The following is a 15,486-nucleotide window of genomic DNA, read 5'->3' as shown; positions in this document are numbered from 1 at the left end:
CCCCCCCCCCACGTCCCCAGCAGAGCGGGACTGTCTCAGTTCCCCTCAAGCTCCTCACAGAGAAGCCAAAAATAAATGTGTTTGGGGGCATGAGAGCAAGTTTCCCCCTTCTCGGGATTATTTCCAGAGACCCCTGTGTGTACCGGGGCAGGAGGTGTGATTGTTCTGCCTAATGCATTAAGCCCTGTGGGGGGGAGGCAGCGGGGGCTGGGATGGAAAGGGGTCAGGGACTGTCTCAGTTCCCCTCAAGCTCCTCACAGAGAAGCCAAAAATAAATGTGTTTGGGGGCATGAGAGCAAGTTTCCCCCTTCTCGGGATTATTTCCAGAGACCCCTGTGTGTACCGGGGCAGGAGGTGTGATTGTTCTGCCTAATGCATTAAGCCCTGTGGGGGGGAGGCAGCGGGGGCTGGGATGGAAAGGGGTCAGCCCTTCTCTGTCATCCTCTCCCCCCTGCCCCGCAACTCACAGCCGTTGCCCCCTTGGTTTGCTGCCTGCCCACCAACACTGCTGCTTTGTTCCTGCAGTGTCCCCCCAGCTCTGTGGGGACCAGCTCGGCCACCAACACCCCCTGGCCCCTCTCCTGGCAGCTCCTATCAGGACAGTGAGGAAGGGACCCCAGCTTTCATCCCGCAAGGCTATTAATATTCTCTGGCCGGAGCCATGCGTCTGCAGGCTTTAAAATACAGCGATTATTTTCTCTCCTGTGGGTCTCGGGTTTTATCCTGCTCGGTGCTTGCCCACTCACTACCTTCTCCGTGCCGCTGCCTCTTCAGGGCAAAGATGAGGGTCATCTCCAGATGTTGTCTTCCTCCCCTTCTTGTCTGTATGTCTGTCTTCCCCCCCTGCCTTTTTTTAATCGCCTTTGGCCAGAGTACCAATCTTTTGCAGCAGCTTTGCAAAAGCCATAGGATGCCTGGTCTCAGGAGAGGAAAAAACCCACCAGCAGCATCCAGGCACGTGTGGGGGGGTGGTGTGTGGGGCAAATAAATGGGAATTAAAGGGGCGTGGGGAGAGCGTTTCAGCTTGGGTGCTCTTGGTGTGCTCCCTTCTCCCCCGTGTCCTGGTCTCCAGCTTGCCAGGCCAGCTGGGTGGCTGCAGCTGGGATGCCCAGAGCTGCTCGGTGCCATCCCTGGCTGCTCCTCCACCCCGTGTCCAGTGTGTGCTGGCACTGAGATGCAGAACAGCTGCCCTGTGCAGCCCCATCCTGACCACTACTGCTTTTGTCCCCATTGGAGTAATTTTTGGAGGGGGGCAATGTTCCTGTTCATTTTGGCAAGGGTTACCTCTGCAGGGCAGAGACAGACCCGAGCCGGGGGGCCAGCCGGCACGGTGGAGCTGCCAGGTGAACTCCAGGAGCCATCTGAGATGCTCCACCTGGCTTCTTGTGTGGCCTTGACACCCGCTTCTTTTTGCAATGGCCACTTGTGCCGCCCTTGGTACACCGACCAGGCACTGGCAGGGCTCCTGCCCAAGGCAAGGGGCATCTGAGCATCATTGTGCTGCTGTTTCGCAGTCAGGGCTCGATCCTGACCGCCCCCCTTCCCACCCTCCACCTGCCCACCTTGCTGCCTTTGCGGGCAGGGATCGACGGGTCTGAGGACAGAAGTGGCGGATCCCTCCTGGGGGAGAATCTGTCCTGGCAATGGAGGAGGAATTTGGAGCAGAAAGTATCTGTCTCCATAACACCGCACACCGTGGCATCTGACCCCGCGTGGGGCCAGTGGGCTGTGCCATGCCTGGGGCTGCTTGGGAAGGTCCCAGCTTGAATCCCAAGAGGGTGTGAGCCACGGCTGAGCGCTGGCCCCAGGGCAGGGCAGGTTGGGGCTGCGATGGAGGCACCTCCACCAGCCTTGGTGCTGTACGGCTTCCTGGTCCCTGGCAGTGGCAGAGCTGTGGGAACAGGAGCTGTGCTGCGCCAGCCCACAAGGTCATTTCAATGTCACCTAACATGGCTGATAGCCGGATCTTGTGATTACCCTGCTGGTTTGGGTTTCTTCTGACGCATCTGTTGTTTGAGAAAAAAACCCATCATAAACGCTATATAGGGGCAAAAAAAAAAAAAAAAAGCAGCAAGTGAGGAAGAGAAGTGATGCAGTCTCCAATTTCCATGGCAACGTCCTTTTCACTAGGGGATGGGAAAAAGCAGGCTCTTGTTTCTGCTGGTGGTATAACACGAGGCATTAATCACCCTGCTGGGGCTGGGTACCCAAAAGAACGGGCAGGGGAGAGGCAGGAGCTGGAGGGGGCCTGGGAGAGCCCTGATGGCGCCATGGCTGCTCCCACCCCACAGCAGCAACGCATGGGGCTTTGGGCATGGCCCCCCCAGTTGTGGGGTGAAGGAGGGCTGTGATCCTCCCCTGCCAGTGCCAGGCTCCCACAGGCAGACGATGGAGAGGGAAGGATCCCAAGGAAGGAGCTATTTTCCCCACACCGTGCCCAGCAGAATGTTTGGACAAGGCTCTGCCCGGCTCCCTGGATTGGTGGAGGCTCTGCCAGCCGTGGCACCCACCTCCTCTGCTGGGACTGTTGGGGTCTGGGGGCTCTGGACCCATCTGCAGAGCTGGAAGGTTCTAGTCCCGCTTTCCAGGACCAATTCGGATTGAACCCCATCGGCCTTCTCCCTCACCAGTGGGATGCGGGTGGCGGGGGTACCACGGGTGGCCAGGTGGCCTCATGTTGCCATCTGTTTGCCTCTAGCTATCCTCAACCCGAAGCAGCCCAAAGAGACACCAAAAAGCTTCAGCTTTGACTATTCCTACTGGTCCCACACCACGGTAAGCAGCGGGAGGCCTGAGCCCTCCTGGAGTGCTGGGCTGGGGAGAGGGGGGAGGACCTCCTTGCCAAATTTCTCCTTGTCCCCCCTCCTCTCTGCAGCCCGCAGACATCAACTATGCATCTCAGAAGCAAGTGTACCGGGACATCGGCGAGGAGATGTTGCAACATGCCTTTGAAGGCTATAATGTCTGCATCTTTGCCTATGGTCAGACAGGTGCTGGAAAATCCTACACCATGATGGGGAAGCAGGAAAAGGACCAGCAAGGCATCATCCCGCAGGTACTGCCTGCTGAAAAGCTGCCCCTTCGCCTGGTCCCAGCGCGATGCCCACAGAAGCGGAGCGGGGAGAGAAGAGGGGGGGAAGGCGGGAGCGGGGCCAGGCTTTGTCTGTTGCAGCCCTCCACGGCAGGCTCTGCCAGAGGGCGGGGGGCAGACAAGGAGGGTCACGCTGGAGTCCTCTGAGACCGGATGAGTTACCATCTGGCCGCATGCGGCCGGTGTTTGTGAACAGTGGTAGTCCAACCACCAAGCTGCCACCGGCTGCGCTTGCCATAAGCTGCTGCCTTCTGGCCCTGCAAAGCGCTGAGGGGGGCTCTGGGGATGCTGAGCCCCCCATATCAGGAGTGGGAGGGGCAGTTCTGCCAGCTCTCCAGGAGTCATCCCGGCACTCGGGGGCTCTAGTTTTTGGGGTGAGAAGGTAGAATTCCCTGTGGCCTGGGTACCCTGGGCAGGAACATCCTGGTGGGGGGCTGAGCAGCCTGGCTTTTCTCTCCACAGCTGTGTGAGGACCTCTTCTCCCGCATCAACGAGACAACGAATGACAACATGTCCTACTCCGTGGAGGTAGGCACCTTGCTGCCTGCCTACTCTGGCTCCAGCCTCCCACCGGTCTCTGCAAGCCATGCCGCTGTGCAGACCCCTCTTTGGGTGGTCCCATCGCTGGGTGTGGGGTGGGTGGGAAGGACCTGGTTCTGCCTACGTGCTGAGCATCCACGTCCTGCTGGCTGCTAGCCCTGCCCATGCCCTCTGCTCTAGGTGAGCTACATGGAGATATATTGCGAGCGCGTGAGGGACCTCCTGAACCCCAAGAACAAGGGGAACCTGCGGGTGAGGGAGCATCCCCTTATGGGCCCATATGTTGAGGACCTTTCCAAGCTGGCCGTGACCTCCTACAACGACATCCAGGACCTCATGGACTCTGGGAACAAGGCCCGGTGAGTTGGGGGAGCAGGAGGTGGTCAGGATTTGAAGAGCTTGCTGACATCTCCAGAAAGTCCCGCTTAACTTCTGTGCTTTGCTGGTCTGGCTGCTTTGGAGGTGGCAGTCCCCTCCCGTGTGAGTGGTCGGTACCCCCTACTTATTTTCACCTTACCTTCTTCCTGCTCTCAGCACACCCTGGCCCCAGCAGGAGAAAGCCTGGACTTTTGCACGTCTCCTCCTGGAGTCCTCTCCTGTCCTCCAGACTTGCCTTCCCCTTATGTACCCTGTCCTGAAATGAGTCCTGGCCCCATCGCCACCCACTCCAGTGTCTGCTGCAGAGTGTCTTACCTCCCTGTCCTCTCCCCGCAGCACGGTGGCTGCCACCAACATGAACGAGACAAGCAGCCGCTCCCATGCCGTGTTCAACATCATCTTCACGCAGAAGCGGCACGATGCTGAGACGGACATCACTACTGAGAAGGTGAGAGCAGAGCTTGGGGGACTCAGGGGAACCCACGTGGAGCCAGGAAGGGCGTTGCATGCTATCAACAGCACTTGGGACGAGATGGTGCAGTCTGATGGAGAGTTGAAACAGGATGAAGATAGGTCCCAGGCATGACCTGGGGTCACTGTCCCTTGAGGGACTGGCCCCTGGACAGGATATTTGGCAGCTGGTGCCCTCCAGCCCTGCCTGCAAGGATGTTAGCCCTGCTCCTGGCCAAATGCTGGCAAGGATGACCCTGCAGAACTCACCTCTGCCTTCAGAGCAGTGTCACCTTGCAAAAGGTCTTTGCTCTCTCCTGGGCTCCGTGCCAGGTTTGCTGTGCCTGCCAGGGCTGACAGCCTCATCTCGGCCTGCAGGTCAGCAAAATCAGCTTGGTGGACTTGGCAGGGAGTGAGCGAGCTGACTCCACTGGTGCGAAGGGCACAAGACTAAAGGTGAGAGCTGGCGCGAGGTCCCCTTCTGCCGGCGGGGATGCCGTGTCCTGCCCCCCTCATGACATCTTCTTTCCTTGCCCACTCCCTTGCCCACTACACTGCCAAAATCCTTGATGGCTTTTTGTTTGAAAGCTGCTCAGTGCCAGTTCCACAGAGGTCCATGAGTCCCACCTGGGATGTGCTGGTTATCCAGTAAAACCAGCTGCTCTTTGCCCACCCAGTAGTGGGACATCCCCATCCTCCTGGTGCAGCGGGCTTTAGCACTGCTCTGAAATCTGGGCTTTTCCTCTATCCACCAGGAAGGAGCAAACATCAACAAGTCCTTGACCACACTGGGGAAAGTCATCTCCGCCCTAGCCGAAATGGTGGGTAGCCAGAGCACAGATGACCTGTGGCACCGTGGGGGAATGGGCTCAGCTCAGCAGGGATGGGCTCAGCTCCGAGGGCCAGAGCATCCCGACTCCGAGGGATGGGCAGATACATCCCAAGCTGTCCCCAGAGCTGGGATGAGCTGGGGCGGTGAGGCTGTTCTCTCCCCAGGGACCTGCATCCTCCGCTCTCTGCCTGGGGGACGGGGAGGTGTGGTGGGTGCTAAGGAGGGGAGCAGTTCACTTAAACAGTCTCTTCGCTTTCTTTGCAGGATTCGGGGCCAAACAAGGTGGGTACCCTGGCCAGGCTGGGGAACAGGGGGTTGGGTTTTAGCACAGGTGGGTAGGAGTGGGTCACAGGGTAGTTTGGGAGTGAGGCTCTGGCCAGACCCATGCCACGCTGTTCCTCGGGGCTGGCAGAGCCCTCAGCATCCAAGCACAAATCCAGGCTGGGAGAAGAATGGATGGAGAGCAGCCCTGAGGATGAGGACTCAACATGAGCTGGCAATGTGCGCTGGCATCCCAGAAAGCTATCGGCATCCCAGGCTGCATCCCCAGCAGCGTGGCCAGCAGGGTGAGGGGGGGGATTCTGCCCCTCTGCTCTGCTCTGGGGAGACCCCCCCTGCAGTGCTGCCTTCAGCTCGGGGGTCCCAACAGCAGAAGGATGTGGACCTGTTGGAGCGGGTCCAGAGAAGGTCATGGAGATGCTGCAAGGGCTGGAGCCCCTCTGCTGGGAGGACAGGCTGGGAGAGTTGGGGTTGGCGGCTGGGCAGAGCCATTCTCCTGCAAGTCCCTGTGGCTGGGGACTGGCTGTCACCTTCCCTTTGAAGCAAGCAGCCAGCCTGACAGCCCTTCCCTCCGCTCTCCATCCCCCAGAACAAAAAGAAGAAGAAGACAGATTTCATCCCCTACCGGGACTCGGTGCTGACCTGGCTGCTGCGGGAGAACCTGGGTGAGGATGGGGGCGGGAGCTATGGGCTCGGCAATGGGCATGGCTGCTGAGGGGAGGGTGATGGCTGGCGCAGGGACCAGGGTCTCCCTGATGTGGATGTATCTCTCTGGGCAGGGGGCAACTCCAGGACAGCCATGGTTGCTGCTCTCAGTCCTGCTGACATCAATTATGACGAGACCCTCAGCACCCTCAGGTAGGAAGTACCTTCGTCCCCCCACAGCAGGCAAGGGCAGGGGATCCTCTGAAACCCAGGTGCTGCCACGTGCTCTCCTCACCTCTGTGGCATCCCTGGTTGGGTAGTGTGCTTTGGAGGGACCGTGTAATCTCAGACATGAGGCCAAAGGATTGTCCCAGCACTGGGATCCTCTAAAAGATCCTCTAAAGGGTCTTGGTGTCACTGCTTCCTGCCCAGCAGCTGGGGGTTTACCCCCGCCCCGGCCGCTGCTCAGGGCTCTGCTCTTGCCTAGGTACGCCGACCGTGCCAAGCAGATCCGCTGCAATGCCGTCATCAATGAGGATCCCAACAATAAGCTCATCCGGGAGCTGAAGGACGAGGTGGCACGCCTGCGTGACCTTCTCTATGCCCAGGGCCTTGGGGACATCATTGACAGTAAGTACCGCCCGGTGGTCTCTGAGGGGCTGGTGTCCCCACAGCTGCCCTGCATCCTGCTCTGCCAGCTGCGTGGCAGCATCACGCTGCCAAAGTGTGGCTGGGACGCCTCTGGTGAACCCCTGTGTGTGCATTCGCAAACCCCCAGCCCACTCCCGTAAGCGGGAGGAGCTGCTTTACACCCGGCAGACCTCCCCTTCTCCCCCTCGGCCTTCCATCTTCAGCATCCTGTGCTCGGCAGAGGTGCCAGGAAGATGTTCCCGGGGCTGCGCCCACCTGTGGCCTCTCTTCCGTGGTGCTGTTGGAAATCCCACTGAGATGAACCCACTCTTGTTCTGTTCTCTCTGTCTTACCCCTGCTCCCTGCCCTCTCTCTCTCTCTCTCTCTTAGCCCATCCTGCTGCGGGAGGATCCAAATGTGTGTATTCCTCATCACTGGTACTCTCTGTTGCTTCACAGCTTTGGGGAGGTGTAGGCTATGCCTGGGGGCACCTGGGCAGCATGGGGAAGGTCTCCCACAAGCCGGCCCCAGCTGATGGAGAGGTGCTTGCCCGTAGGGAGCTGACAAAGGGGATGTGGCAGAGTCACAGTTAGTGCCTGGGCTCGGGGTAGCACTCGGAGGGACCAGTGTCCTCCCCTTCTGCTGTGTCAGGGACCCGATCCCCACGGGGACTCCTTCCTCCATGCTGTCACGATGTTTCCTGTCACTGCTGCTGCTGCTTCTGCTGGTGCTGGGGCTTGTCAGGACTGGAGCCTGGCACAGCGTTTGAGTGGGCTGGCGCAGTGCTCACTTGACACAGGGGTGTGTGGTGACGGCCAGGAGGTTTTTGCCCGTGGATAAGCACTATCGCCCCATCTCACCCTGGGCCAGGCAGTGCAGCCAGGCTGTGGCGAGCCTGCTGAGGAGATGGGGACCTGGCCCATCCCCTCTTGGCTCAATTCCCCCTGACGTGGGCTGACGGAGATGAGTGACTAATGCTGCACCCAACTAACCTGTGCCCTGCCTGCTTCCAGCACAGTGTGCTGAACCCCTGTGACATCTCAATGCTGGAGGAGCATCTCTGATACCTGGTCCCTTTGCTGCGGGGTCTGGTGGCAGCTGATGCTCCGGTTGCCGGCAGGCCAACACCGTGTTGCCACCCTTGCCCTCTCTTTGTTCTCTGTCTGGCTGCCCAGAGGGCCAGTGGCGTGGGCTCTGCCAGCCAGGGGATCCCATGGCTCCTCCTGCCCCATCCCCCCAACCCCTCTGTAAGGCAGAGGGCCACCGCCTCCCCTCCTTCACTTCTCATTCTCTGCCCCCAGATCCAGCTAATCTGGGGCAGCCAGGCAGGGAAAACCACTGCGGCTGTGTTGGTGGGGGAGGATGACAGGGGCAGCAGAACGCTCTTGGGGAGGACAGTTGATCCCAGACGTGACGCCTGCAGCATCTGATGTTGCAAAAAAGCATCCCTGGGAGCCCAGGAAGGCTCCAGGGCTATTCCTGTGGCTGCTTCCCAAAACAGCCCTGTGCTCCTGGGGGGCTGCCCGGGCTGGGGGAGACATGTGCGTGCCCTTGCCCTGCTGCTGCCTGCGCTGCTGTGCTGTCTGTCACCTGTGCCTTTTCCTTGTAATTCCTGGCTTTCTTCTCACTGCACCTGGCCACTCTTTTTTTTTGTTTTGTTTTTCCCAACAGCTTTTCTTGTCTCTGTCTTTCTCTTTCTCTCTCTCTTCCTGTCCGTGTGTCTTTCCCTGGTCCATCCTTCCTTCCCCGCCCGTAGATGTGTCCGACTTTGAGAACAATAATGATGCTAGAGGGGCAGAGCTGAGTCACCGCCATGACAATCTCTCCACAGTGACCAACGCCATCGCTGGGATCAGCCCCTCTTCCTCCCTGTCGGCCTTATCCAGCCGTGCTGCCTCCGTTGCCAGCCTCCATGAGCGCATCATGTTTGCTCCAGGCAGTGAAGAAGCGATCGAAAGGCTCAAGGTAAGAGGCCAGTGCCTGGCAGAACAGAAGGCTCAGCTCAACTCTCTTGCACTGAGGGTTGCAGAAGGGGCTTGGTATTTTCTGGAAGCCCATTAATGGGTGATGCTCATGGGAAGCGATGCTCGGGTGTGCTCATGCAGAGTGGACAGACCCAGAGCTGCCCAGTGCTCCGGACTGCCGGATGGGAGAGGGTTTGGCATGGTTGGGTCTACCTGGTGCCGCCATGCTCCCCACGGGGTGACTGCTGCCTTTGCCCTGTGGGACGGGCAGTCCCAGCACAGCACAGCGCAGGAGCGGACTGGCAGCAAGGGGATAGAGAGGCTGGTCTTTGTGCCTTCCTCTTTGAAGAGGGGGATGATGGGTGAAATGCTGCCGCAGCTTCTTTAAACCATCCTGAAACTGGGACCAGTGTCCCGCTGCGGCATGCCAGGCAGACTGGGCAGGTCTGCTGCCTGTAGGACACGCTAACCCCCTGCTAACCCCACACTCGCCAGGAAACGGAGAAGATTATTGCGGAGCTGAATGAGACATGGGAGGAGAAGCTGCGGAGGACAGAAGCAATCCGGATGGAGAGGTGGGTGGCTTGGGGTGGGATGGGATGGGGTGGAGTGGGGTTCTCCAGACATCTCCCTGCCTCTGCGCTTTGCCTGTTCAGCTCATGGGGTCAGCCGGGACATTTGACCATCAAACCATACCGTGGCTGCCCCCCAGGCACCCCAGTGCCCACCATGTTAGCCTGCATGGATGTGGTCTGCTCTGAGAAACCCTCCTGAGGCACAGAGAGGAGAGCTGTAGGGAAGCAAGCCCTACGGCTGTGATCTGTGGAGCAAACCTGTGCGCTCGGATCCCATCCTGGGCTTGACTAGTGCCAACTCCAGGGGCTTGTAGGGCTTTGACAGGTTCTTCTTTCCTTTGTTCCTTCAGGGAAGCGTTGCTGGCTGAAATGGGGGTAGCCATGAGGGAGGACGGAGGCACCTTGGGTGTTTTCTCTCCTAAAAAGGTAGGATCATCTTATTCCCTTCTTCCTGGCATACAAGGGCTGGTTTGTACCCCCACAGCTCCCTTCAGACCTGCCCTGTTGCTGCTGGCCAGCCCCAAATATTGCACTAGCCTTTTCTTGGCTCCGAAAACTACGGGGGAAATTCCAGCATTGACCCTGCTGGGTACAAACATTGGTTTGAACGCATGGCTAAACATCCCGCCCCTGTTGCCTGGATGCTGTCCCCATTCAGGTGGGGCTTTGCTGACGGTCACTATGTTGGATTTCAGTGTCATCTTACAAAAATCCATACTTTGAGATGCTTGAGATTGCTGGCCCTGAAACCAGCAAGTCCTCGCTGAGAAATGCGGGCGCGGAAATATTCCATACTCTTTATTGCTTGTAGCATCCTGGAAAGTATTTTCTAAGCAAAAACTGGCTGTGCCGCAGAGAGTTTGTGTGCCAGCAAACCCTGTCAAGCACTATTTTACAGCACATTGCTGCCCCTTGCTCATGTGTATAACCATGGCAGTAGTGACGACGTCCAGTTTACAGCCCCAGCCCAGTGAAGCCCGCAGAGCAGCACAGGCTGCTGAGGTGTAGGCATGTGCCGGTAGGACCAGGGCATGCTTGCTTGGCTGTCCCTCTGCACCAAAGGATGGTCTGAGACTTGCCCCAGCAGCTGATGCTGGTTGGCTTGGCTAAATGTCTTAGTAGATGTGTGTGTCCCCAGCTAAGTTGGTGACACTTGGTGATGAAGGCTTCGGTACCTTCCCCTTGGATGCCTTGATGTGGCTCTTAAGACAAGTTCCTGCACTGTCATTTTTGTTTCTCATTCTTGTCTCAGCTGCTGCTTGTTAGGACCCCAGACCTTTGTGTAGAAAGCGTGGGGGTTTATTCCCCGAAGCAGGTTGGTCTTGGAGGTGGGGCGTGGTGTGGTGCCTCCTTGCTCTTCAGCTGTCTGGCGAGTGGAAACTCCTCTTTACTTCTCCAGTGGCTGGTGAGGAAAGTTAGCATCGATAGTGTGCAAAGCCTCATTTCATTAAGGGCAAAGCAGGGCAGGACTTTGTTGTCTTGCTATGTGCCATCGTTGGGTGGTTACGTCTCCAAGGTGCTCAGTGGATTTGTAGAGCATCTGCCTTCTACTAGCCAGCCTTGCAAATCTGGAAAAAAACTGCAAGCTGAAGGAGTCTCAGACCCCAGGGCTACGTGACTGGCTAGAGGGGCCTGAGGTTAAATGTTACAGCTGACTTATTCCTGCCAGCCAGCGTGGAGAAGAGCCTGTGTTTCCCTTGACCTCCAGCTCTCCTGTGCTATTTGGAGTCAGTCTCTTCTATCAGCCAGAGCTTGTAGCACTGTTGTGATGGGGAAACCTCTGCATGCCGAGTGTAAGTGGGCTGATAAGACATTTCTTACGGTCTCTATTCTTATTTCTGGGAAACTCAGAACTTCACCTACTGATAGATACTCCTGGGACTTTGCCTGTTGCCTGAAGGTGCAATCACAGCAGAGCTTGTGATGGGGTGAGATAAGCTAGCTGCAGCCAGAGAGGTCTGTGCCAGGGGGGAGAAACTTCCCTCTCACCAAGAACAAAGTGCTTTGTGACCCAGGGGAAGAAAGTGATGGGAGGGAACTGTTAGGAAGGAGAAGTGAAATTTAGCCTGGAGATATGGCTTCAGGTTCAGGTCTCCACTACTTTTTGTTGAACCTCTGGTTTGGGACCTGCTTTTTTAGGTGCTTCATCTGTCCTTGTACCATCAGTGGAAGAAAATGGGCAGTTTTAGTTCCTCTCATCCTAAACCAACTGCTGCATGGGATGTGTCTCTGCCTCAGCTACATTGTCTGCAGCGGAGCTGGGGGCTATGGTTAGGCGAGGGCCCATGGACTTGCAGCACAGGCGAGCAGGGTCCCTCCCCAGGAGACGTTAAGCCACGTCAGGGACTCCCCATGGGAAGTGTTGGGCCTGTTTGGCACACGAATTTTCAAAGGCAGCCAGGGGAAGGGTGCCCAGGTCTCAGCTCTTTGAGGAGGTAAGCGTGTGGAGGCAGGTCATCCTCATCCCAGCTGCTGGGTTCTCCGCAGTCTCCTTGAAAAGTACCTGCCTGGACATGTTGTCCTCGAGCTAGGGAGGGCAGGAGAGCACGTCCACGTGCAGGGGGAAGCCTGAGGTGCTGCTGAGTTCCCACCTCTCTCAGGAGCATCCCTTAGCACCCGTGTAGACGGGGCACACCGGGGTGACTCTTTGTTTGTCTCTCCCAGACACCCCACTTGGTCAACCTGAATGAGGACCCGCTCATGTCCGAGTGTCTTCTCTACTACATCAAGGATGGGATAACAAGGTGAGGGCCAGGTCCCGTGGAGTGGTGGGAGCCTAGCCCATACCTCAGTGCCTGACTTGCCTGGGTGGGCAGTGGGGTGACAGCTGTCCCTGGGCTAGGCACTGTTCCCAGGGCATCCCCAAAGTGCAGTAGCCATGCAGGAAAAATATATGTGCCTGGGAATCTTGTTAGGGATGTTGATCCAGCACCAAGGGCTGCTCTTGTCAGCCCCAAGGATGGTTTTGGGGAGAGGCCCAGGGAGGGGCTGCTTTGAGGAAGGATCAAGCTGGGTTTCCCCTAACAGGGTTGGCCGGGAAGATGCAGAGAAGAGGCAGGACATCGTTCTTAGCGGGCACTTCATTAAGGAAGAGCATTGCCTTTTCCGCAGCGACACCAAAACCGGCGGTGAAGGTATTCCTTGTCTGGAGGGGCTCCACCCCCCCTCAGAGACACAGTCCATCTGCATGTCCCCAGCACCTGCCCCCAGCTGGTGGTCCTGCCCTCCTCAGACTAGAGGTGCTCTCTTGTGTGGCTGTGGCCTCTCTGTGCTTCCAGAGCGAGCTATGGCCCTCACCTAGCTGGGAGGGAAGCTCGCGCAAGGCCCATGGAAGCTGCCATGATGAGGCAAGCTAGGGATATCCATGTGGGAGGGAAGAGCAGACCATAGATGATTCCCCTGCCCAACATGTGGAGCAGAGCCCACCCGAGACGTGGAGAAGAGCCCTCCCTGCAAACCAGCAGGAGTCAAAGGGCTTTGGGAGGCGAGCCTGGAGATGCGTGCTGGAGGCTCTGATCTCCTCTCATGCCCAGTCTCCAGCTGCTTTTAGTCCTTGGGACTGATCGGATTAACATGAGGTTGGCCAAGCCCCGTCGGTTCCACAGGGTGTGGGTGCTGCCAGTGGGTATCCCGATGTCCTCCCACTCCACGCCTGGGGTGTGAGCTGGGGCTGCTCTCCCTTTCTGATGCTGCAGGGGCAGCAGAGCCAGAGATGCAGGATTTATCCCTCTGCTTCCACCTTACCTTCTCTCCCTCTCTCCCTCTTCCACTGTCCCTGCAGTTATAGTCACCCTGGAGCCCTGTGAAGGTGCCGACACCTATGTGAATGGCAAAAAGGTGACGGAGCCCAGCATCCTGCGCTCAGGTGGGTCTCTGGAGCCAGCACGCCAGCGCTGCTCTACCCCACCTCCCTCCATCCCACAGGGGCCCTGCAGGTTGTCCCACATTAAACCCACACCCTTTCCCCCTACCCCGCCTGCATGTCTGTAGGAAATCGCATCATCATGGGGAAGAGCCACGTCTTCCGCTTCAACCACCCCGAGCAGGCTCGGCAGGAGCGGGAGAGGACCCCGTGCGCTGAGACCCCTGCTGAGCCTGTGGACTGGGCTTTCGCTCAAAGAGAGCTGCTGGAGAAGCAGGGCATCGACATGAAGCAGGAGATGGAGCAGCGGTGAGGGCCCAGGGGCTGGGGCAATGGGGAGTTGGGTAGCCATCTCCAGGTTGGTCATCCTCTCCTTCCCTGTTCGTCCCAGGCTTCAGGAACTGGAGGACCAGTACCGGAGGGAGCGGGAGGAGGCAAACTACCTTCTCGAGCAGCAGAGGCTGGTAGGTGGCCAGGACCTTTTACAAGGGCATGTAGTGACAGGATGAGGGGTAATGGCTTCAAACTGGAAGAGGGGAGATTTAGTTTAGGTATTAGGAAGAGACCTTTCACTCTGAGGGTGGTGAGGCACTGGCACAGGTTGCCCCAAGAAGCTGTGGCTGCCTCATCCCTGGAGGTGCTCAAGGCCAGGTTGGATGGGGCTTGGAGCAACCTGGGCTGGTGGGAGGTGTCTCTGCCTAGGGCAGGGGAGTTGGAACGAGATGATCTTTAAGGTCTCTTCCAACCTAAACTGTTCTGTGATTCTGTGATTCTATGACCTGGCTCTTTCTGAGGCTGCCCAGGCATGACTGAGTCCTGGTAGATTTTTGCATGGGGTGGCTCTGTGTGTCCTAAAACCAAGGGCAAACCTATCGTTCCTGGGGTAGTCCCCATAAACAGGGATCCAAAGGAGGGAGGAGGCTGGGTTCCTGTGGTGGGGGAGAAGCGCTATATGGCAGCATGAAGGAAGGTGACACCTTGTGGGTTGCATCATCCCTCTCCTTGCTTCCCCCAGGACTATGAGAGCAAATTGGAGGCTTTGCAGAAGCAGATGGACTCTAGGTATTACCCTGAGGCAAACGAGGAAGAGGAAGAACCTGAGGATGAAGGTGAGGGCTGGGTGCCACCACAAGGTTTTGATGCTCTCTGTGGGAGCAAGAAGCGTGGACTGCAGGTACTCTGGGCACCTCTATGCTGATATCCTCCCTCCTGGCAGTGGGGTGACTGTCCCTCCATGTCCCCACAGTGCAGTGGACGGAGCGGGAGTTTGAGCTGGCCCTCTGGGCCTTTAGGAAGTGGAAGTGGTACCAGTTCACCTCCCTCCGCGACCTGCTTTGGGGAAACGCCATCTTCCTCAAGGAAGCCAATGCCATCAGTGTGGAGCTGAAGAAGAAGGTGGGTGCCTGGGGCTCCTCTCTGGCTTGCTGTGGCACCCATGGCAGAGGCCACAAGCATGGGCAGACAGGGAATTGCTGAGGAGGGGGTCACTGAAGGCACCACATGGAGCCCACTGTCCTCCCAGGTGGCTCACCGTGCACCTCTATCCCTCTCCAGGTCCAGTTCCAGTTTGTGCTACTCACTGACACGCTGTACTCGCCTCTTCCTCCTGATCTGCTGCCTCCTGATGCTGCCAAGGACCGGGAGAAGCGGCCATTCCCCCGGACCATTGTGGCCGTAGAGGTGCAGGACCAGAAGAATGGGGCAACGCATTACTGGACCCTGGAGAAGCTGAGGTGGGCGAATGATGCCCGTGCTGGGAAGGGCTTGGCCGACCTCAGCCCGGTTTCTCACTGCTGCCCGCTGTGGTCCCCTCTGCCTGCAGGCAACGCCTGGACCTGATGCGCGAAATGTATGACCGTGCAGCAGAAGTGCCTTCTAGCGTCATCGAGGACTGCGACAATGTGGTGACTGGTGGAGATCCTTTCTACGACCGCTTTCCCTGGTTCAGGCTGGTTGGCAGGTGAGCTCTTTGGCTCCTTCTCAGTGCGGCTGGCACCCACAGGCAGCCTGGCAGGAGGGAGCGCCGCCGGCTCTGCTGTGTGCAGGATGTTCGTCTCCCCGGAGCTGCGCCACGGGAGGATGTGTTGTTCCCCCGTGCCACTCAGGGCCCATCTTACCTGTGATGGCTGTCCTTGGCATTGGCTGCTGGGACCCCGAGGGACCTGCGAGCCGCTGGCAACGCTCCCGCTGCCTGCCGTAACCAAGCGCTGTGAGGCCTGGGCTCTTGGGTTTGCGCTGGC

General features: G+C 58.2%; 1 protein-coding gene across 1 annotated transcript in view; it reads left to right on the top strand.

The window, feature by feature from the left end:
- KIF1A (kinesin family member 1A) overlaps window positions 1-15,486 on the top strand; it is a 42,614-nt gene that overhangs the window by 2,076 nt on the left and 25,052 nt on the right. The window contains 24 exon segments of the mRNA XM_009893083.1: window positions 2,699-2,775; window positions 2,876-3,055; window positions 3,554-3,619; window positions 3,812-3,990; window positions 4,346-4,457; window positions 4,838-4,915; window positions 5,215-5,280; window positions 5,556-5,573; window positions 6,160-6,235; window positions 6,350-6,428; window positions 6,703-6,845; window positions 7,236-7,262; window positions 8,677-8,810; window positions 9,305-9,384; window positions 9,735-9,810; window positions 12,049-12,128; window positions 12,412-12,518; window positions 13,166-13,249; window positions 13,375-13,555; window positions 13,638-13,710; window positions 14,262-14,355; window positions 14,493-14,641; window positions 14,801-14,979; window positions 15,069-15,206. Of these exon segments, the coding sequence (XP_009891385.1) occupies window positions 2,699-2,775; window positions 2,876-3,055; window positions 3,554-3,619; window positions 3,812-3,990; window positions 4,346-4,457; window positions 4,838-4,915; window positions 5,215-5,280; window positions 5,556-5,573; window positions 6,160-6,235; window positions 6,350-6,428; window positions 6,703-6,845; window positions 7,236-7,262; window positions 8,677-8,810; window positions 9,305-9,384; window positions 9,735-9,810; window positions 12,049-12,128; window positions 12,412-12,518; window positions 13,166-13,249; window positions 13,375-13,555; window positions 13,638-13,710; window positions 14,262-14,355; window positions 14,493-14,641; window positions 14,801-14,979; window positions 15,069-15,206 (2,476 nt within the window).

The sequence above is a fragment of the Charadrius vociferus genome, unplaced genomic scaffold (assembly GCF_000708025.1).
Source record: "Charadrius vociferus isolate BGI_N301 unplaced genomic scaffold, ASM70802v2 scaffold559, whole genome shotgun sequence".
NCBI lineage: Eukaryota > Metazoa > Chordata > Aves > Charadriiformes > Charadriidae > Charadrius > Charadrius vociferus.
This window is presented reverse-complemented; position numbering and strand designations above follow the sequence as displayed.